General features: G+C 42.0%; 1 protein-coding gene across 9 annotated transcripts in view; it reads right to left on the reverse strand.

Annotated features, from left to right (window-relative positions):
* Positions 1-1,058: 1,058 nt before the first annotated feature.
* The window catches only part of CNTRL (centriolin), a 91,287-nt gene continuing 70,586 nt past the window's right edge, over positions 1,059-21,759 (reverse strand). For 4 of the 9 annotated variants that reach the window (XM_046023357.1, XM_046023353.1, XM_046023360.1 and 1 more), the window contains 18 exons: positions 20,390-20,520; positions 20,123-20,263; positions 19,892-20,018; positions 18,707-18,871; positions 17,818-17,977; positions 15,933-16,048; positions 15,633-15,850; positions 13,223-13,380; positions 11,439-11,512; positions 10,099-10,287; positions 9,450-9,675; positions 7,577-7,782; positions 6,279-6,419; positions 5,409-5,681; positions 5,186-5,248; positions 3,547-3,759; positions 2,252-2,335; positions 1,059-1,804 (listed from right to left, as the gene is read on the reverse strand). In XM_046023357.1, the coding sequence (XP_045879313.1) occupies positions 2,279-2,335; positions 3,547-3,759; positions 5,186-5,248; positions 5,409-5,681; positions 6,279-6,419; positions 7,577-7,782; positions 9,450-9,675; positions 10,099-10,287; positions 11,439-11,512; positions 13,223-13,380; positions 15,633-15,850; positions 15,933-16,048; positions 17,818-17,977; positions 18,707-18,871; positions 19,892-20,018; positions 20,123-20,263; positions 20,390-20,520 (2,658 nt within the window). In that variant the 3' untranslated portion in view covers positions 1,059-1,804; positions 2,252-2,278. Of the gene's footprint in view, positions 1,805-2,251; positions 2,336-3,546; positions 3,760-5,185; positions 5,249-5,408; positions 5,682-6,278; positions 6,420-6,464; positions 6,525-7,576; positions 7,783-9,449; positions 9,676-10,098; positions 10,288-11,438; positions 11,513-13,222; positions 13,381-15,632; positions 15,851-15,932; positions 16,049-17,817; positions 17,978-18,706; positions 18,872-19,891; positions 20,019-20,122; positions 20,264-20,389; positions 20,521-21,759 lie in introns of those variants that run through there. The other 5 variants (XM_046023354.1, XM_046023358.1, XM_046023356.1 and 2 more) reach the window with 5 other exon arrangements.

Here is a 21,759-nt window from a genome sequence, read left to right on the forward strand (position 1 = left end):
CTGTGATAAACTTGGGTGCTCAAAAATAGAAGAGCAAATTGTCCTATTGTAACATGCATGTGCCAGACACTGGGAAGTACACTTTGGAGAGAATGTGAAGTTCTTTTAATCTTTGATCCATGAGAGTTTACTACTGGGGTCACCTGCTTCTGTGGGTTACTTGTTAACTTTGCACCTGTGTGGAGGCCCTCTTGATTAGTAATTTGGTGCTTAGACATTCCAGTGCAATGTTCAAGTGTTTCATGGATAATAAAATGTTCAATGCAGTAACCTTGATTAAAAAAATTTTTTTGGGTGGTAATGTTCACGTAATACTAGATATAGTAAAGTTTCTTTGGAATGAGGTCTTTTGGAACCAGGTGTTTGGTTTCACATATTAATTACCTCCCCTAATTCCAGACTATAGTTTTGAGAACTTTTTTGCTCACATCCGTTTCAAGTGTGATCTTTCTATATAGATGTGTGGTTCAGGTCACTCCCTCTTACACAGAAGACCAAATGATTACCTTCCATTCCTGTCCACAGGGGAATGGAGTTCATGAGGCAGTTTAGAAAGAAGATATTTTACCCTCACTTAGCACATGGACAGAATGGGAAAAAGTGTCCCTAAAGGATTTCAATAATTGTGCAGAGGCCTGACTTTTCAGCATTTTGCTAAGGCCTGTGAAAATGAAATAAGAGAATGTTAAATACAAAAGATACACACCAAATCCAATTTTTATTTGGAAGTAGACACTTCTAGAACTTACTGTGTGTTAAATTTTATGCCACTTCCATTGCCTTTATTGTAATTGTTTATCCCATATCTTTTTTTTTTTTTAATCCCATATCTTAATGGTCCAAGTCTGACCAAAAAATTCTTGGGAATATAACCCTCCTTGGGTAGAGAAGGATGATTGCACTACACCATACTGTATGGTTATGGTTCATAAGCTGTCTGCGGGCCTAGAAAACAGGCCTTGGGAGTATTTTAAAACCTATAACATGTAGTTTCATACTTCCCCTTACCCATGAGAAGAAGTCTGTTGCCACATGGTCTTTTGTGACAGTTGCTATTGTTTTTAGAGATAATGTATTGTAGATCATGAAGCGGAGCCATTAATTACAGTAGTTCAAAGATTTAAAAGTCAAACACAATTTGAATTTACCACTGGGTCAGATTCTGCTAATTTTCCATCAAAGAATATTTTTGGTTGAGGAAAAGCACCTCAGGTATAGTTTTATAAACGATATTTCCATGTGGTGTATGTTCATTGACAGGTACAACAAACTTTAATCTCCGGGCCAAAGATGGAGCGCCATTTGGAAATTACTGTTTTCTTGGAACGAAGGTAAACGTTTGATGGCTTTACTGTAGATCTATGAAATGTAAAGTCAGATGACGGACTATTTTATCTTTTATTTTCATATGAAAATAGATTTTAAACAAAATCCAAAAATAAAATTTGACACTAAATGAAGGGCTTGAGTACATTCTTTTTCTTTGTAGCTATAGATTTTAACCAGTTTGTAGCCTCAAATTTACAATTACAATCACTGGTTTTATGGCAATATGTTTCAAAGCTAAAAAAAAAAAAAAACCCCCCCCAGCCATCCAGGTTTAAACTGTATACAACTCTTCCCATATGTACATGTGATTTACAGAAACCCCAGCGTTCACAGCATGTGAGCTAAGCTACTGTGGAGGTGCAGTGTTGGAGTTCCCCAAATCTGGAGCAAAACCAAGCGGCCTTCCAGTTCACAGTGAGGTAGTAGAGAAGGGATTTCCTCCGAGATTTCCTCATCCAGCTGAGCAGTTCTTTTCCTGCAGAAACACAAAGAGGATGCCTTCTTGGAACAGTAAAAACAAGTCTTCAGTGAACAGAACTAAGTGACAGCTCATGATGGCTAACAGGTAAAATACATATTTGAGTATCTCTTTGGAAAAATACTTTGAGATGAGCCACTGTACAAAATTATTCAAGAGTAAAATTAAGGGGTGCATGGGTGGCTCAGTGGGTTAAAGCCTCTGCCTTCCACTAGGGTCATGATCCCAGGGTCCTGGGATCGAGCCCCACATCAGGCTCTCTGCTCAGCGGGGAGCCTGCCTCCCTCCCACCCCCGCCTGCCTCTCTGCCTACTTGTGATCTCTGTCAAATAAATAAAATTGTAAAAAAAAAAAGTAAAATTAAAAAGCTACTGGACTATAGGATAAGCTAGAATCCAGGGTGTTCCAACTGAAAGTGGTAGTTAAGAGTACTCTAACATGTACCCTGTAAGCAGGAAGCTGGGGATGGCGTCAATGTCGGTAACTGTCTAGTAATTTTGACGGACCTTGTAGAACTTGGAAGGAGCTCTGAAAAGAAGGGAGATGAAAACACAGCTCAGAAGCCAGCCCCTAACCTAGTTTAGGCTTTCATCTTTTAAACCTGGATTATGACCCCAGACTCCAAAAGAATTCTAGCAGTCCTCCCCCTACCCACTGCGTCTCTAACACCACCATTACTCTCCTGCATCCGAGCACCTGAACTCTTCAGGCTGCTACCCCAAACTGATAACTGAACCTGGCACCCAAATCCCCATGTACTTTTCTTCCACGTCTCTGGGCTGTCTCAAATCTAAACCCACCTTCTTTGCAATACCGTGCCTCCTGATACTCTTAAGACCTGCCCTGAGGTCCATGATAGTTTTGGTCTGTGCCTGATTTGGTCCCACCATAGAAGGTTTTAAGGTAATCACATTCAAATCTTTGTTCTGCTGCTGCTGAGCTACGTGCCTACAAAAGAGGCAGCTCTTTCTCAGTGTTCCCTGTGGCTCAGCTATACGCTATACTGCTCTGTGGTACTGACAGATGAGCCCCGAAGTCCTGGTTTCATCTTCTGCTGTGACATTTTTCATTTTACACAATTTCTTTATCTAGTAAAGGCATACTTCCTACCTCCTAGGATACAAAAACTACGTGAGATAATACATGTAAAGTGCTTATTAGTACACACAGTAGACACTCAAAAATGGTAGCTATTATCTATCGCTGGGTCACTACTGACCGATTCCATGAGTCTATTTCATGCTCCTCCTAAACGTTAACTTTCTCAAGGTCTCACACAGAGAGGCTCTGTGAACTTTAGGGGTTGTAGAGACCCTGCACTACGAGGTCCGAGTTCAAACTTTTGCTGAGGAGAAACAGAAGTCACAGCCAGGCATCCTTTCCTGAGACACAGGGAGATGGACAGACTAAACTAGGACTTATGCCGGCCACAAAGCCTAAATGCTCTACGGATGGAGTAGAGAACAAGGAAATCCAGCAATGGAGATTATCAGGAGAATTCCCTATATCCCTGACGGCTCATCCAGTCTCCAATTTCAGGCCATTCCCTAAGCTATCACCTTGTCCTCCTCCTAGGTCTACCAACCAGCCCATTCCAGTTTTCCTAGGGACCAGCTTTGAAAGCAAATCTGTCTTAAGACAAGTTTTCCTGATGGTGACATTTGTGGCCTTCTGAGTCTCTATATAGATTAGGGACCCCAAAGCTTTCAGGGACTTCTCATGTCTACAACAGTACGTACTTTTACCTGGCTTGGTCCGGGTTGAGAGTCCTCGGCCAGGGAAGACTCCAACTGAGACAGACCAGGTGACGACGTGGAGTCTCTAGAAGTGCTGGTGACCAATTCCCCTAAAGCATCCACTTGTCTTCTCAAGCTGTGTAACGTGCCCTCTGTCTGCCGCTTCCCCTTAATTAGCACTTCTGCTTGCTTGGACATACAGTGTCGAAGCTGGGCCTGAAAGAATTACGGTAAAATTTAGGGTTTTACACAGAAGAAATGTACTCCATACCTTCCTCATGCTTAACACTTGATGGGCTGATCTGATTATCATAAAGTAGGAATGGCTGCTGAAAATGCTTTTGTCCTAAAAAAAAAATAAACGTAGAAGGTGCTGGTGGCTTCTCTGTGCGTAGAAATTGTACCATGCTGTGCTGTCATTAACTGGTTCTGCTCAGTTCTCTCCCTTACAGCAATGCTTAGGATTTCTGCTTCCCTGACCTCCCCATTAAATTATGATTCCTTCTCTCCCTTTCCTGCCCAGACTTAGCAGAAGACTGGTTTATACTTGGTATCTTCAGTGCCTCTCACAGTGCATTCAGTCTTCAACCCCACGCTACTTTTTAGCTTGCCCCCCTGCTGTTTCTTTTTTTTTTTTTAATATTTTATTTATTTATTTGACAGAGAGAGATCACTAGTAAATAGAGAGGCAGGCAGAGAGAGAGAGAGAGAGAGAGAGGGAAGCAGGCTCCCTGCCGAGCAGAGAGCCCGATGCGGGACTCGATCCCAGGACCCTGAGATCATGACCTGAGCCGAAGGCAGCGGCTTACTGAGCCACCCAGGCGCCCCATCCCCCTGCTGTTTCTTTCAAAGGATTCTCTCCAAGTCTACAGCAGTTCTGTCCAACAGAACTTTTTGTGATGATGGGAATGTTCTGTATCTGTGCTGTCTAATACAGCAGCCACTATTGAGTCACTAAAACTGTGGCGACTGAAGAACTTTTAACCGATAGAATTCGTTTACCTTTAAGTAGCCACATGTGGCTGGATGCTCTTGGACATCAAGGACCTCCACTCTCTCAACACAGCACATGGCTCCCTCCCGGTTCATGCTGTATATGGAGCCTTTCTCCAAACACATTTTGCTCTCTCATTCTATCTTCCTCTCATTTTCCAACTCCCACCTGTACTCTTAACCCCCAAATCTTTAGGTCAATGCTGATCGCTAAATCCTAGACTCTTCGAAAGCTGCCTATGGCGAGATCGGCCCTGGATGTCTCACAGGCCTCCAGACTCCACATGTTCTGAGCCAAACAACTTTCTGTCTGACACCCAAAGCCTATCTTTCCCCCCAGCCACTGGTCTATGAGCCTCTTGTTTATCACTGTATCTCTGTTTTCTGTCCCAGGTCCTTAGGTTCTGTCAGTTTTAGCTGAGGCAAAGAAGCATTACCCAGAACACTGGGCTTAACTCCACAATTCATGGTTTGGATGCTGACCACTGTCACTTACTGTGTGATGCCAACTTCTCTAAGCTTCCGCCATGTAATCTAGAAAGCTGCTCATGCCGTAACAGAGGGAATGGCAGCATTATGTGGTGATAAGCAATTTCCCACTGTCCTCAACATGCCAACCATCTCATACTGTACTGTTTAAAAGGGCAACCTTGAGTCGATCTTCACGGTGACGCAGTCTCTCTCGGAGCGCTTCTCCACGCCAGTGTTCATCCTTTTTCAGAGGGAGAGGGAAACATCAGAGTCCCCAAACGTTGCTAGCCTTTCCCTCCTGCCTTCCCCAAGTTCCACATGTATTTTTCAGCTTATCTGGGGGCAGGTGGGAACAAATTATCTTCTAACAAAGCCCAGAGAGCAGCAGGATATATACTTACCATTATGTGAGTCTGGGAAAAATTCAACTTTTCTTCAAAAGGTGATGGTCTCTCACTCACAGTGAATGGGAAGTTCTCTTTCAAGCTTTCTAACCCTCCTTCTAGGTTTTCATTCCTTTCCAAAATAGCTTCCAGATCTGCTGGTAGTTCTGGGAGAAACTGGTTGAGATTCTTCAGGCTTGTTCTGATTTCATCTTTTACCTCAGATTTAAGTGTTCGCATTGCGTCACTGATTTCCATCTGTCTTCTCTCCAGATCTTTCTGGTTTGTCATCTGAAGAGTGAGAGTCAGATATGAGTGGGTAACGTTTGGGACCTACTTGGAATTGAACTGCCTAATGTGTCATGTACTTATGGAACTTTCCACGTAGGATTAGACTCTCCCAGTCTAAGCGTGAACTGCTCTGAGCCTGGTTACACCACAGGGTATCAGAGGTTTCTGCTGGGTCATTTCTTCTTTCCTAGGCATTTGGGTCTTCTAGACTTGTTTCTGGCACAAAATCTAACATTTCAGCACAGCTCTTTGGAACATGATAAAATTTCATGCTGAAGAACTGCTATTTTTCTTTCAAAAACCTAAGATGCTGAACTTAAGGGGATTTTATTTTATTTTTATTGTTTTAAGGGGATTTTAATAGTACATTTTGAACAAATGCTTTTCTCTTATAGAGGTGCATTTCTAAATTTTAAGACTAGAGAAACAGATTTGATTTAAGGGACATTCTTATAATCAGCTTTCATAATTTCCACAAAGAAATAACTCCTATTAAAAGAGCTACTTAAGAAACAAAAACTGTGCCCAGTGGGGAGTGAGCACGCCTACCGGGCCTCCTCTGCTCCGGGCGGCCAGCAGGGGCTCCTGGGCACGCACCTGTTTCTTGAGCTCCGCGTACTCCTGCTGCATCTGGCTGAGCTCCTTCATCAGGCGCCTGGCCCGCTCGTGGTTGTCCTGGGCCACCTGCTCGATTGTCGCCATCTCCTTCTGCATGCAGCTGTTCTCCTGCTTTTGCTCCTGGTGCAGGAGGGAGGACATGGCTGGGCTCTGGCACGTGGAGCTGTGCCCTGCTGGCTTACACACTCACTAGCTCTGTAACTCCATTTCCCATTGGGGTTCTAGCTGTAACGTGGGGATAACACGACTGGCCTTCAGAGGCTGTGGTAGAGCTATAGTACATAGGTGGTCAGAGTCTGTTAGCCCAAAGTCTGAGTCCTAGCTCTGCAACACGACCTTTGATAATATGTTCCTTTCCTTTCCTGAGCCTCCATTACTGCAACAGGAACAATGACCATCCTCACAGAGTTACCCAGAGGATGAAAACCTAGACACCTCTATGTTATCTTTACAGTCATGCCGCTGATCACTAGTGGTAAGCGTGTCCCCCTCTGGGAAACACCCATTTCCCACCCTCTGGGAAACACACCCATTCACATCCATCAGCTCCTCCAGAGGGTGTTAGAAAATCCATTCCTGTGACAGTCTACCAACTGCCCATCTGCCTCGACCCAAAATAGACCACTGTGGACTTAGAGTATCCCCCCCCATTTCTTTAAAAAGACTTTTATTTATTTGACACAAAGAGAAAAACAGTGAGAGAAGGAACACAAGCAGGGGGAGTGGGAGAGGGAGCAGGCCTCCTGCCAAGTAGGGAGCTCAGTGCGGGGCTCAGTCCCAGAACCCTGCGATCATGACCAGAGCTGAAGGCAGCCACCTAACTACTGAGCCATTCGGGTGCCCCCTCACCTCCCCAGATTTTATCCCAAATAGATTTCAGGGATAAAAGCATGGTAGACTGAGCTCCTTGGTTTTAGGAAAATTAAAGCTAATCTGACTAAAAAGGGCAGGATGAGAAAAATCTGAGCAGTGACTGCAGCTGGGCAAACGTGTCAAGCCTTCCCCCCAGACTGCTGCAGCCCCTGTCAGTGGAGGTGTGAGCAGAGGCTCCTTGCTGAGAGTGCTCTCTGCTTTGTGCTGACACTGTCTGTTCAGCTCCTTGAGGGCTACAGCCCACTGTCAGCTTCAAGATCACACTGTGCATCAATACACAAAAAACAGTTGAGTTAGGAACTGGGCTGCCAGGTAATTTGTTTTCTCCACACTGAAGCAGCGTTTTAGACTAAAAACGTAAATGTGGTGCTTTCTCATGAGCCGCCAGGGCAGTGGGTACTCACCAGAAGGTTCTTCTCCAGCTGGCTCCGCTGGATCTTCAGTGCTTCCTTCAGGCTGGCAACCTGCTTCTCGGCTTTCTTTCTTTCTGTCAAGAACTGGTTGCGTAAGAGGCTGAAGTCTGCCCTCATAGAGTCTGTCTCTTTCTGGAGAGCCTGCAGCTCACTTGACTTTTCCAGTAACTGCTGTTCCCGTTCTGAAAGCTGCCGTTCTGAAATGAGCATTTTTAGTAGTTTAGCCGGAGGCCCTGGTCCAGCTATGGGCAGGTAGAGACATGCCACCCACTTGGGCATCACTGGATCTTCTGAATCCCCCCGACCCACATCAGAGACCCAGGTAAAAGCCCTAATAAAGGTGCCTCCTGACAAAACTGGGCCCTAGAGGGTGGGATTCCAAAGTGACAGACAGCTACTGTCTTCCCTTTATCAGGGACCAGTGAGAACAAACAGCAATCCTGAGGGGCAGGAGACATGGAAGCTGAAATGCTTCTTATAAACATGGGTTTTAATAAAGGGAGTGCACACATACTTTTCCTTCATGGGAGGCAGCGCAGTGGAAACAACACGGGATCTGGAGTGGCATGAGCCCTATTTTATACAGGAGGTGCCTACTTCCTGGTGTTCATGGGAATCTTATATGCAAATGCATAGTGCACACTAAGTACTCAATAAATAATGCTTACAAAGAACAATGACAGTTAAAACAGATTTTTCTAACCACACTCTGGAGTAACACCCTGTCCAGATTTCATTTTCACATGTCAGGTATGGTCAGACTCAGCATATATGTTAGTTAAGTTTCATTTTCACAATGAAATGGCTGGTTTAGGGCACCTGGGTGGCTCATTCGGTTAAGCGTCTGCCTTTAGTTCAGGTCATGATCCCAGAGTCCTGGGGGTCAAGTCCTGTATGGGACTGCCTGCTCAGTAGGGAGCCTGCTTCTCCCTCTGCTTGTGCTCTCTCTCTCTCAAATAAAATCTTTTTTTTTTTTTAATATTTTATTTATTTATTTGACAGAGAGATCACAAGTGGATAGAGAGGCAGGCAGAGAGAGAGAGAGAGGGAAGCAGGCCCCCTGCCGAGCAGAGAGCCCGATGCGGGACTCGATCCCAGGACCCCGAGATCACGACCCGAGCCGAAGGCAGCGGCTTAACCCACTGAGCCACCCAGGCGCCCCTCAAATAAAATCTTTAAAAGAAAAAAGAAAATAAAGAAGTGGTTGGTCTGGATGTAATCAAGAGTTGGGGAGGAAGGAGTAATAACCCTTTCACCAAGTTCACCAGAGAACATTTTCTGACCATTGTTAAACCCTGAAGCCTAAGAAAGAAAAAAATCACTTATTGCTGTGGGAACTATCATTTACTCTGGATTTCCATGTCATTGTCATTGATATATGGCTCAAGAGAGCGCAAACAGACCCAAAAGCAAATACCTGTATTTTGGCACCATTCATCATGACAAATTTGGACACGAGAAGAACTGTTGATAATTGTTTTTTGATTGGGTGAGATGAAATGGATCATCATTTCCAAAGCTCAAAACATGTACTTCATAGAAAGCCTTCAGAGTGCCTTCTGGAACTTCTTTGCCTTACCATCTCTCTGCCTTGAGGCACCATTCTTGAAGTAGGCAATATGGTCGAATAAAAAGACCACACAGTCTCAGGATCAACTCCCATCTCCATAAAGACAAATGCCCTGTGTCTCTGAGCCTGTTATCACCTCTCCTGGGGCTAGCAGGATCCAACAGGGCATCTCCTTGCCACTGTGCACCTCCTGACCCCTTCTGGGCCGTGGCCAGGCTCTGGGTCTCCTCTACATACCTGGCAAGACAACCAGTGCCACCCCCCTCGCAGAGCGCCATGTTTGGGAACACATACTGGTCTGGGAGAGCATTTTCTCCAGGGTCTCGCTCCTCCTCTCCTCTTCCTGCAAGGTCCTGACACGCTCCTCAGCCAAGAGCAGCTTTGAGAGCACCTGGTCCAGCTTGCCTTTCTGCTCGCCCAACTCCCTTTCCAGCTGCTGCTGCTGCTCCTTCAGAGCCACTTTACTGGCTTCTAACTTTTTTTCTTCACATTCTCGCTCTTTCTGGAGTCTCTGAAACATCTTAATAGAGAACAAACAGTCATAATGTAACACACTATATCCCCAGATGAGGGAACCTTTGTGGACACTAGCCAGGTTCCAGCTCCAGAGAAAGTAGGGAACAGCCCAGTGAGAGAGAGTGAGTTCCCTTTACAGAGGTGATCGTGCTGGGACTGGAAAACTATTTTGGCCACGACGTGAGGAGGGGATTCACGCAGCCGGTGGCATGGGGCCAGCAAGATTCTCTACAGGACCTGTGTTCTGTGGTCTTAATGGTCCAAATATTAATACCAAGAGAGCAAAATGCTAGTGTAAAATCCTCCTAGTTACATAGGGCGGTTAAGGGAACTAGTCCTATGGGCGATCCTTCAGAGCTTCGGCTGGGAAAAGCTCACCCAAGTGACAAAGTGTTTTGTTTTCTGTCAAATCATAAATGTGTAGTACCATTTCTTGCTGGGCTAGCTTAGCCTTGTTTTCTTCAATCTCGTTCCGAAGCTCTTGAAGCTGTTGCTGCTTTGTCTCCCCTTCTTTCTGGCAGTCTTCAGTCTTCTTCATCCATTCACCGATATCCTTCTCGAGCCTGGTCTGTTCACTGAGCAGCACGTCCTTATGCTGGGTGGTATGAAGCATGTCCTTTATGTGAAAGAACAAATGGAAACTACTAACAAAGCCATCTGCCTTAGGGCTGTCGAGTGCCCCTCCTGAGATCCAGCAAGTCTGACAAAATAAACATGAAAGTCCCACATCATTTATTATCTCAACAAACTTATTTAAGGCACCCAGGATGCAATTTAATCATCAGCTTTCCTCTTTTTAGTGTCTAAGAAGACGACAGAAGATGTCACAACCTAAGAGACCCAGTTCTTCTGAACTTTAGCTGCTTCATCACTGAGGTGGGAATAAACAACACCCACCTAGCAAGATTGCTAAGAAGATTAAGGAGAGCTGTGACTAAGGCTTAATTCTCATTGAAAATGAACCTAAAGTCATGGTTTTGTTACTATATGAAATATTTATGTGGGTTGAAAAACTCAGAAAATAATTTCTTATTTATGCAAGGAATCCAAATTAAACTTTTTTGAGAAATTTATTGTATTTTTTTTAGAAATTTATTTTATTTTTAACAACACAGAAAATACTCATTAGAGCCTTACTGTGTAAGAATTTTTTAAAAATGGAATACTTCAAGTTTTATACATCTTAGAAACACAGATTACTAAAGACAGATGGAAGAAATCAGACGTCCAATCCAACCCCTAGTTTACATAGTGGAAACTGAGGCCCGGAACTTGCTTGAGGTTCTTTGAAATTATTGCACTATTCTCATAGGATAACAATGATCTTTAAGATTATCCAAAGTAGAAGGCTCAAGAATCAGCTTTACTGAACATCTGACAAGATGGAGGCCCAGGTACTCTGAAATTGGCAGTTACCCTGCTGCTCAGAGTGACCAAATCTGAGCCGGGCTGTGCCGGCCTTGTCTATGCCATGAGTAAGAGATGATCCATCTGGTGCTTGAAGGCCCCAGAGGGGCTGGCTGAGGACTTTAGGCTCTGCTCTAGCCATCATCTTCCTTATTATCTTTTGAGTAAAACTTTGAAAATAAATGAGAAAACCACTGCTCTGCACCAAAAGTTTTGTGTATATATGTTTGTGTCTTAAAAATGGCCCTATGGGACCTGCTGGTATGAAAAGGAAGCAACCTACTTGATTTGTCTTTTATTTTAACCAATTGTCTGCATGCCTTCAGGATACTACTAGAAGATTACATTTGTTAAACTTACCTGTTTTGCTAGGTTCAAATGGTCTTGGACATTCGCTAGTTCCTTCTGTAGTGAGTTTACTGCTTCTCGTTTTTCTACAGAAATAACATTTACATAATATAAATATACTTGTATGCATTTCCCCAATTCCCATCAGCCCCCCAAAAAGTAGAGTGGAAGTGAATATACACTCATTTCTGTTAAGTGTATGGCTATGCATTTACTTATCAAAAGGTCAAAAGAATGAGTTAATACACACAACCTATATCTGGGCTTGGAGCTCAGGTTTTTAGATTTACATGTTCAAAACCTCATAATAAAAAAAATGTATAGTTAATACCTAGTGTTGACAATGTGCATGGTTTAAAAATGAATACCTTCTACATTGCTGGGAGAAACGTAAATTTGGTACAACCTTAAAGGGAGATAATTTGGGAATAGATTTTATATGTGTGCTGGCTTTGTCACTTGCTAGCTCTATGACCTTGAGGAAATCACAGAAAACTCAGCTTACATTTTCTCATCTGTAAATGGGTGAAAGAGTTTCTATCATAAAAATGTTACAAGGATTAAATGAAGGAATGCATATAAAATACTTGACTCATGTCTAAGACACAGTAAGTGCTTAACAAGTACAAGTACATTGTTAGCTAGACTTATTTAGTAACTTCTAATCATGGATGTTTAACAAAGTTTTGATAATAAAGGTATTATCTGCATCTTTCTTTTTTGTTTTAAAACTACACACACACACACACACACACACACACACACACACCCCAAGGAAAAATCTGGAAGGATATTTACCACACTGTTAATAGGAATTACCTCTGAGGGGTGAGGTCAATAGTCGTTTTTATTTCATCTTTTTGCTTGTTTTTAAATTGTTCTTTAAGGAACATGAACTATTTTTTTTTTTTAACAGCATTACTGAGATATAATTCACATACCAAGCATTTCACCCATTTTAAAGTATGCAATTCACTGGCTTTAAGTATATTCACAGAGTCACGCAAACATCACTACAATCTAATTGTAGAACATTTCTGTCACTTCTAAAATAAATCCCATGCCCATTAGCATGAATTATTTCTATAATAAGAAAAGGAAACAAAAGAAGAACCCTTGAGGTGGGACCAAGGGACCAAGATGGTTTCCATCTCGAATGGACAAGTGTTGGACAGCCAGGGTCAGTCCCCATGGAGATGATCTTTGGTAACAGATTCCTTCTGAGGAATAGCTGAGTTCTGGTTTTGTTTTTCAAGACTGCTTCAGCAAGAGATGAAAAAGAGAAGAGGCCATGGAAACCCCTCTGATTCCAGATATGCTGATGGAAGAGGGCAGCAGGAAACCCTCCCAGAAGAATGGGCCTCGTCCTCCCCCAATGGCTGGTGGATGAGGAAGGTCAATGTCTGCTCTAAGAAGCAGACAACTGAACAGACACAGTCATGGCAGAGGGCTGGCCATGCTGGACTGACTGTGTACGCCTCAACAAGAACAGCTCTGTGTCCTCACAGATGAGCGAGGACATGCTGGGAGTTCCCTGCCCAGGGATCCGGCATGGCTGACATGCAGCTCCCTAATTGCACAAGTATGTGTCCCTATCTTCTTTGCATAGTTTGCAAAAGTATTAATATAGTTTTAATAAGGAAATATTTTTAGGTTACAAAACCTGACTTCTCATCTTTGTATAATTAAACTCCAAATTTGAAGGAAAATAAAAGACTGTATATTCAGAGAAAAGAACCTAATCAAAGGGAAAGACACCCTCCCCACACCCCCAATGTGGAGCGACAGCTTCGTACCTTGTAGCTGCTGCTGCACTGCTCCCAGGTCTGTATGCAGTGAGAGCTTCTCTCTGTTAAGTCGGTCTAGCTCCTGCTGCAGCTTTCTGACATCCAATTCCAGCCTTTCTAAGTTTGCCTGCTCCATTTTGCTATCGTCTTCTGCAGCTGCTAAAACCCTACCACGCAAGCAGAGTGAGTGAGACTATCGAACATAAAGCGTCCAACCATGCAAAAGACACAGCCAAGGAACACTGTTATCCTTTCACTGGACGGTTATAGACTATGATTATAAACCTTGACACTCTTCAACTCATTTCCAAAAGACATCTTATTTTCAGCTTTCTAAAGATTTTTTTGAAAAGTGACTCACTAAACTGAAGTTTTATAAAAATCAGTATAACAACATGGACAGCACTCAGAATTCCCCTAATCTGGCAATTAAAATAGATGGCTAGCTTCTGATAAGTGAGAAAGCATGAAACACAACTGTGCAATAGGATTTGTCCAAAAAACAGATGTGCATGAGTCTGCTTGCTTTTACATGACCAGAGTCCTATAGTATGGGCTGGTTCCTGCCTGGCTTCTGTCACTGAGCAGAGTTGCTGTGAGGTTCACTCATGTTGCTGTGTGTATCAGTACTACATTCCCTTTTCTTTTTTCTTTCTTTCTTTCTTATTTATTTATTTATTTATTTATTTATTTAAGAGAGAGAGAATGAGAGGGGAGAAGGTCAGAGGGAGAAGCAAACTCCCCATGGAGCTGGAGCCCGATGTGGAACTCGATGCCACGACTCCGGGATCATGACCTGAGCCAAAGGCAGTTGCTTAACCAACTGAGCCACCCAGGTGGCCCCCTGCATTCCCTTCTTATTGCCAAACACCACTCCAGGATGTGGATACACAGTCATTTGTCTAGCCATTCAGCAGCAGATGGACATTTAGGTTGTTTCCAGGTTTTGGCTGTTTCAAATAGAGCTGCTATGAACATTGAAGTACATCATTCTTTGTATGTACACACTCTTTCACTTCTCATGAATAAGTATCTAGGAGTAGATGGTAGCTCTTCTGGCCAATATATGTAAGAGTTTTTAAGTAACTGCCAAATTATTCTCCAAAGTGGTCTAACATTTTTACACTCCCACCAATTGTGTATGAAAGTTCCATGTCATTTGGTATGATCAGTCTTTAATTTGAGCCCTTCTAATAGGTATGTAGTGTTAATCTCATCATGGTTTTGTGTCTTCCTAATGGTTAATGATGAGGAACATCTTTTTATGTATTTATTTGCCATCCATTCATCTTCCTAAGTGAAATGTCTGCTCAAATCTTTTGCCCATTTGAAAAACTGGATTGTTTGTTTTCTCATTATTGAGTTATGAGAGTTCTTTGTATATACATGCTCTGGGTACAAGGCCTTTATTGAAAATACATGGTTGCAAAGATTCTTCTCCCAATCTGTGACATGTCTTTTCATTATCTTGACAGTGTCTTGAGGAGAAGTTTTGATTTTGATGAAGTTCAATTTTACCAATTTATTCTTTTATGGACCATGCTTTGGGTGTCCTATCTAGGAAATTCTGCCTAACCCAAGGTCACAAAGGTTTTTTTCCTATGTTTTCTCCTAGAATTTTTATATATTTAGGTTTCACATTTATGTTTATGGTCCATTTTGAGGTAATTTTTATGAAGATGGGTGTGGGCTGAAGTTCATTTTTGGGGTTTCGAATATGCAATTGTTTCAGCAATATTTTTTGAAAAGACCATCTCTTCTCTACTAAAAAAGATGCCTTTGCATCTTTGTCAAAGCCATTTGTCCACACATCTGTGCACTTACTTCTGAACTTTCTATTCTGTCCCACTGACTGCTTTTTCTGTCTTTATACCAGTACCATAGTGTTTTGATCACCATGGCTGTATACTGAGTTTTGAAATCAGGTAGTGTTAGCCCTAAACTTTTGTTCTTCTTCAGGGTTGTTTTGGTGTCATAGCTAAGAAGTTTTAGATCCTATTCTATGTCCATCCTGTGCATTTCTACATGAATTTCAGAACCTGGTTGTCAATTTCTATTTTGAAAGCCTGTTGGGATTTTGACTGGGATTGTTCTGAATCTATAGATCGGTTTGAGGAGAACGAATCTTAATAATATTGCCTTTCCACCCACAAACAGGTGTCTCTCCACTCAGCTACATCTTCTAGCTTTTGTTATTTTACCTAAAAAAATCCACAACAAGCTATTTTAAAAAGTGCTTTGGAAAAAGAAAAGCCTAAAAGGAAATCCACCCAGAAATGCTATTGGTGAGCTGTACTGTGATACTGAGTTCGTGGAGTACTTTTTTTCTTTTCTCCATTTCCACTCCTTTTTATAGTGTGTTTAGTATGCTTTAGTCTTCAGGAAGGGATCTGGCAAGCTTATTGGGTATTGCTCTCACCGTTTAGTCTGTGCCAACTTCTTTTCCCAGCTATCCTGTTTTTCTTCGAGGTCTTCCTTTTCTTTGCACAGAGACTCAACACATGACTGTAATGCTCGGGTCTCAGCAGTCATCCGCTCTACTTCCCGTCTGTCCCTCTCAAGGAGCTGCTTCTGCCACTCTATCTCCCCTTTCTGTCGCAGGGAGGTCTGCTGCAGATTCTCTAACTCCAGTCTCTCCTAAAACAGATCAAAGGGGATGCACACATGCCCAAAGAGAAAGACCGCAGTTGGGTTAGGGTAAAACGGCTTTGTTTATTACCTGTAGCACTTCAACCCGAGTCTTCTCTAACTCAGACACCTTTTGGTCATGCTGTAGCTTCAAACCTTGCAGCTCATTGTTTTCAAGTTGCAACATGTCCAGAATATTCTTTAGTTCTAAGAGAAACAGAGCATGATCGTGCTATTAAATGTAGTTGAAAACATTTACAAAATGAAACAGAAAATAATGCTGTTGATACAAGAAACAATAAGTCATCAAAACATATCTATTATGCTGGATTAACGGAGCTAATTGTGTCTTTTAAAAGATTTTATTTATCTGAAAGAGAGAGAGAGGCGTGCGCACAAATGGGGGTAGGAGCAGAGGGAGAAGCAGACTCCTCACTGAGCAGGGAGTCTAGAAGCACTGACCCTGAGACTATGACCTGATCCAAAGTCAGAGGCTTATCCAACTGAGCCACTGAGGCACCCTGGAGCTAACTGTTTTAATGGGAAAAAAAAAATCCTTTTAAATATTGCTAAACATTAACTTGTTAAATTTTGTTAAAAACGTTTTAACAGAAACATTAACAAAGATCTAGTTTCAAGAGCAATTACCTCATCTAAATGAATTTTAGTCAAAATAAATGGGTAAAATGTTAAAATACGTACGCTCAGATTCAAATAAGAATTTTATCTTTTTTTTTTTTAAAGATTTTATTTATTTATTTGACAGACAAAGATCACAAGTAGGCAGAGTGGCAGGCAGAGAGAGAGGAAGGGAAGCAGGCTCCCTGCTGAGCAGAGAGCCTGATGCGGGGCTCGATCCCAGAACCCTGGGATCATGACCTGAGCTGAAGGCAGAGGCTTTAACCCAGTGAGCCACCCAGGCGCTCCAACAATTTTTTGTCTTTTAAAATATAGATTTTCAAAAAAAATATAGATTTTCAAGTATTAACTCTCTTTTCTGATTATTCAGATATTTGCTCACTATGGAAAATTTCAAGAAAAAAAAAGAAACAAATGAAAACCCATTATTGGGGCACCTGGGTGGCTCAGTGGGTTAAAGCCTCTGCCTTCGGCTCAGGTCATGATTCCAGGGTCCTGGGATCGAGTCCCGCATCAGGCTCTCTGCTCGACAGGGAGCCTGCTTCCCTCTCTCTCTCTGACTGCCTCTCTGCCTACTTGTGATCTCTCTCTGTCAAAATAAATAAGTAAAATCTTTAAAAAAAAAAAGAAAAAGAAAAAGAAAAAGAAAACCCATTATTATCCCACCATCCAAAGACAATCACTACAGCAATAGCAATTTGATGTATTCCTTCCAGGAGTGTGTGCACACACATGCGCGTATTTTCCAAATACACTGGACTTATGCTCTATATTCAGTTTTATGTCTATTTTTTCAGTCTTCCCATCAGCATTTTTTGCATGCCATTAAATGTTTAAAATGTGGCTTTTAGATTGGCCAAATTTCCAAATTTCATTATAAATTTTGCTGCAAGTAACCAACTCAGGCAGCTTAATTTGTGAAACAAGGAAATAAAGTCGTACTAAGTAAATACAATATTGCTGCAAGGTATACAAATGCTTCCTTTCTCTCAGTAACTAGAAATGGGCTAAATGGTTCAATAGGTTTGAATTTTCAGACTTGAAACATTGGGGGATTGGTCCAATTTTCTCTATCAAATAGCCTGTTAAGTGTTCTTCGTTCTCCACACCCTGGTCAGTAATTATCATGACTACTATGCTCTTAAATAAACTTTACCAGTAAACTTTTGAATGGCAGAAAATACTGTATTTCTTTTATAATACTGCTTTTCTTTGCTCATCTTTAACAAAGCTGAACTTTAAAAGAAGTTTATTCCACCATTTGTATTTTTTCTGTGATCTCAAATAGAGATATTTCCAAACTCCAACTTTATATGATTGCTTTCCTTTAAACTTACCGGTTTTATGTTTAGACATCTGTCCTAAAACTACCTGAAGATTTTCTTCCTCTTTTTCAATTTCCTGCTTTACGAATGCAAGTTGAGTTTTTTTTTCACTAATCTGGACATTCAGCTCTCCTTTCTGAAAACTGAGCTCTTCCAGAAGAGATTTTACTTCCTGTGCCAAAAAAAAAAAAAAGTCAACTCCGCTTTACAAAATTATGAATAGAAATTACACTGAAATCAATTTTGTTATTAACTATCTCATTTCACAAAAATTCTAATCTGGAAACAAGTTCAGTTTCGCCTTTCAAGTCAAGAAGAGCACTGTATTCTATTTTACACCAACATATTTCTGTATAATAGAGGTAAGAAAGTCACACATTACCTTCATTTAAAATGCATAAGCAATATTTACTCTGTGTAAGGCAATTTGTCATAGAAAGAAAAGGCTGACTCTGATATATCTCCTGCCCTCAAGAGTCTGAACACCTTGAGGAGATTTAGGCAAGGAGTACAAACACGATCATGAAAGGCCGAGATGCCCTAGGAAATGTGTAGAGTGCCCCCAAACTCAGGAGACAGAGAAACTCCTTCCAAGGTAAAGGAAAAGTCAGGGAAGTCTTCTCAGAGGCATCAAGCTGAACCAAGTAAAATGGGTAGGATCTGGACATTCACAAAAAGGAAATTCCTGGAGAAGAAATGGTATGAGAAAAGGCACAGTGGCGGAGAGAGCTACCCACGCAGCCAGAGCCCAGATACATAACACCACATCAAACTGATGCTACAGAAGGGTCAAGATTCAGGAATTTATATTTGCATTTGGAAGGGAAACCAATGAAAATATCTCAGAATAAATCTCCAACATCATCCTAGGACTCTTAAGAAAACCTAGTGAAAAACACACCCGAATGTGATTGCACTTCTCAGTTACTTCGGTTTCTCCCAGCCTCAGAGCTTCCTGGAGGTCAGCTTTGGCCTGGACCAGGCTTTCCTGGAGGAGATGCAGCTCTTCCTTTTTATGCCCTACCTGCCTGTCCAAGACGGCCATCTCCTGCTGCTGACCCGACACCTGCATTAAAGAAAAGGGAAGAATGCAAAGCTTGTCAAAGGTCATTCAACCTTCCGTGCTTGCTATGATGGAGAATATCCAGTCCAGCTAATGGTTGTGGGGGAAATCAGGTACTAGCCTAATTGTAATTATTCCAGCTGCATGAGTCAGGAGGGCCAGGCCAGGCCAGGGGTGCACGCACAAAATGCCTGATAAAGATCCTGAGCTCACCTACATAAAAAGCACTCAAAGCACAGCAAAAATAACAATATAATAATAATGATTATCCCTCTGCTTATGGTTTTCAAAACACGTATCTGTACCTTATTCCATTTAACAACTACCTTGGTAATGGAAGTCAGGCAGGGATTTTAAAAACTCATTTTGTAAATTTAGAAAAAATTACTTACAATTTTAAGGATGGTACACACGTATTTATATAAAAAGCAGAAAATGCAGACATGTGAAAGGAAGAAAAAAAGATATTCATAATGCCTCCTTATCAGATGACTGATCTGTACTTTGATATAGACTAAAAAGAGAAGCACAAGTGTTCATAAGCACATTTAGCATAAGTGATCTCAGGGTGCGTCCTGCTTTGGGCTTGCTTCCTTCACTCAATAACGCATTCTATTGATTCGGGATCCAAATGTGGATTGGACTCTACTCTTTTTTTTTTTTTTTTAAAGATTTTATTTATTTATTTGAAAGACAAGAGATCACAAGTAGGCAGAGAGGCAGGTAGAGAGAGAGGAAAGCAGGCTCCCCGTGAAGCAGAGAGCCCGATGTGGGGCTCGATCCCAGGACCCTGAGATCATAACCTGAGCTGAAGGCAGAGGCTTAACCCACTGAGCCACCCAGGCGCCCCTGGACTCTACTCTTAATCACTAGGAGATACAGCCTCATTTGTGCTTTATATCTTCTTTTGTATTTTCCAGTCCTTTCTACAATCGAACATGCATTACTTTTTTTATAATCATACATTATGACGTGGGTTTCAAAGCAGCGAGAGCTGGTTTTTCAAGGCATCTGTTTCCCTACCTGCCTCCTCAGCTTTTCCAGCTCAGCCTTCTTGGCCTGCAGGAGGCTCTCAGACTCTTGAAGGACCTGCAGGTGGTGATCCTCGTTGTGCTGTGCGGTCTCGATGTCCTTCTGCAGCTTCTGCAGCCTGCAAACACCGGCAGCAGCACTAGAGCGGGGCCGAAGGGAGGCTGGACCCCCAGCGCCGTCTTCCGGCTCGAGCCCCGTGTGCCCAACAGGGGCTGTACTTACTCTCCCGTCAGGACCTCCTTCTTCTTGTTGAGACACTGGAAGTCTGAATCTTTTGCTGCCACAACTTCATTTATTTCTTTCAAGATTTCCTCCTGCTCCATTTTGTGCTGCTCCAAATCCTTTGTGTCAGCCTGGAGCAACCTAAAACACACTGCCTTATTCTCCAAGGCCCCTTAGACTTAACCAGCCACAGTTATCATAAGGCGATTATTAGCGTGTCAGAACCAAACTTCTCATCTCACTGAACAGCTGAGGGACTCCACCTACCTGAGCTGCTGGTCGGCTTTGACAAGGTTAACAGCGGTTTCCTGGGCTCTCTTTTCTAACTCCTCAGCGTCTTTCTCAGTTTGCAGTAAATTTTTCTTGGCACCAGCGAACTTCTCAATGGCATTTTTTGTCTGAAAAAGACACGGTCACTGAAAGCAATTCAGTCACCATACTCCCTCACAGCTATTGTGGTATAAACTGGTACGACTCTTTTGGAAAACAACAAGGCAAGACAAGAAGACCGGTAAAGACGTTCATTCACGCTGATTGTCCTATTCTCAGAAAAGAATTCAGGAGTCAAAACTACTGCACAAAAACACTCACTGCAGATTGGCATACGACCTGACAAATAATAGATTTAGTAAATGATTACACATCAACACAACAGAGTACTGTGTCGCCTTTAAAATGACAACATAGAAAAATAAATAAATAAAATGACAACATAGCAACAAATGTTGATATTATTATGTTGGCTGAAAAAAAATTTTTTAAAAGGTACACTACTCTAAGAGCAGCCATATAAAACTCTATCTGTGCCCACAAAGACAAAAGGGCTACCCAAAAGAGAAACAGTCCCTTGAGGGTAGAGAGGCTGTGAATCTTTTTACATAAAGATAATCTGTACAGGGACGCCTGGGTGGCTCAGTTGGTTGAGTGTCTTCCATCGGCTCAGGTCATGATCCCAGGGTCCCGGGATTGAGCCCCGCATCGGGCTCCCTGCTCAGTGGGGAGTCTGCTTCTCTCTCTGACTGCTGCTCTCCCCTGCTTGTGCTCACTCTCTCTCTTTGACAAAGAAAATCTTAAAAAAAACAACAAAAAAACCTGATTATTATTAGACTATTTTTTTACTTAAAAATATCTCCCAATTAAGTGACAACAAACGGATTTTATCAATATTCCCTCCTCTTAGAGATTATTGCTCTACTATATTATCATGCTAAATAAAACCTCACTGACTTAAAGATAATATAATTATGGCTGAGAAACACAAATACTAAGTATTTTTATTGAAGTATTTAAAGATCTTCCTATACAAGATTTGGCAAAAACAGATTTTTAAAAAAAAAATCAACTTGGTTTCCTTTTTCTGTCTAAAATAAGAGCTTAAAACAATGTCACCAAAGGTCCAGAAATAGTGTTTGGTTTGCACTTGGTTGAGCAGTGACTCACCTTCAGGCAGAAAGCTCCAGTTCTGCAGCTGCATTAAACTCACAGGCGTATGTTAAACTAGTGTACTAAATAGCCCGTGTGGATGAAAAGGTCGGCAAGCTCCTAAACAGCTATACATATATATTTTTCATATAAAACCAATTAACATATAGTGCACTATTAGTCTCATCAGTCACATCACTGCCCTCCTTAATGCC

This window comes from Meles meles, chromosome 11 (genome assembly GCF_922984935.1).
Source record: "Meles meles chromosome 11, mMelMel3.1 paternal haplotype, whole genome shotgun sequence".
Classification (NCBI taxonomy): Eukaryota; Metazoa; Chordata; class Mammalia; order Carnivora; family Mustelidae; genus Meles; species Meles meles.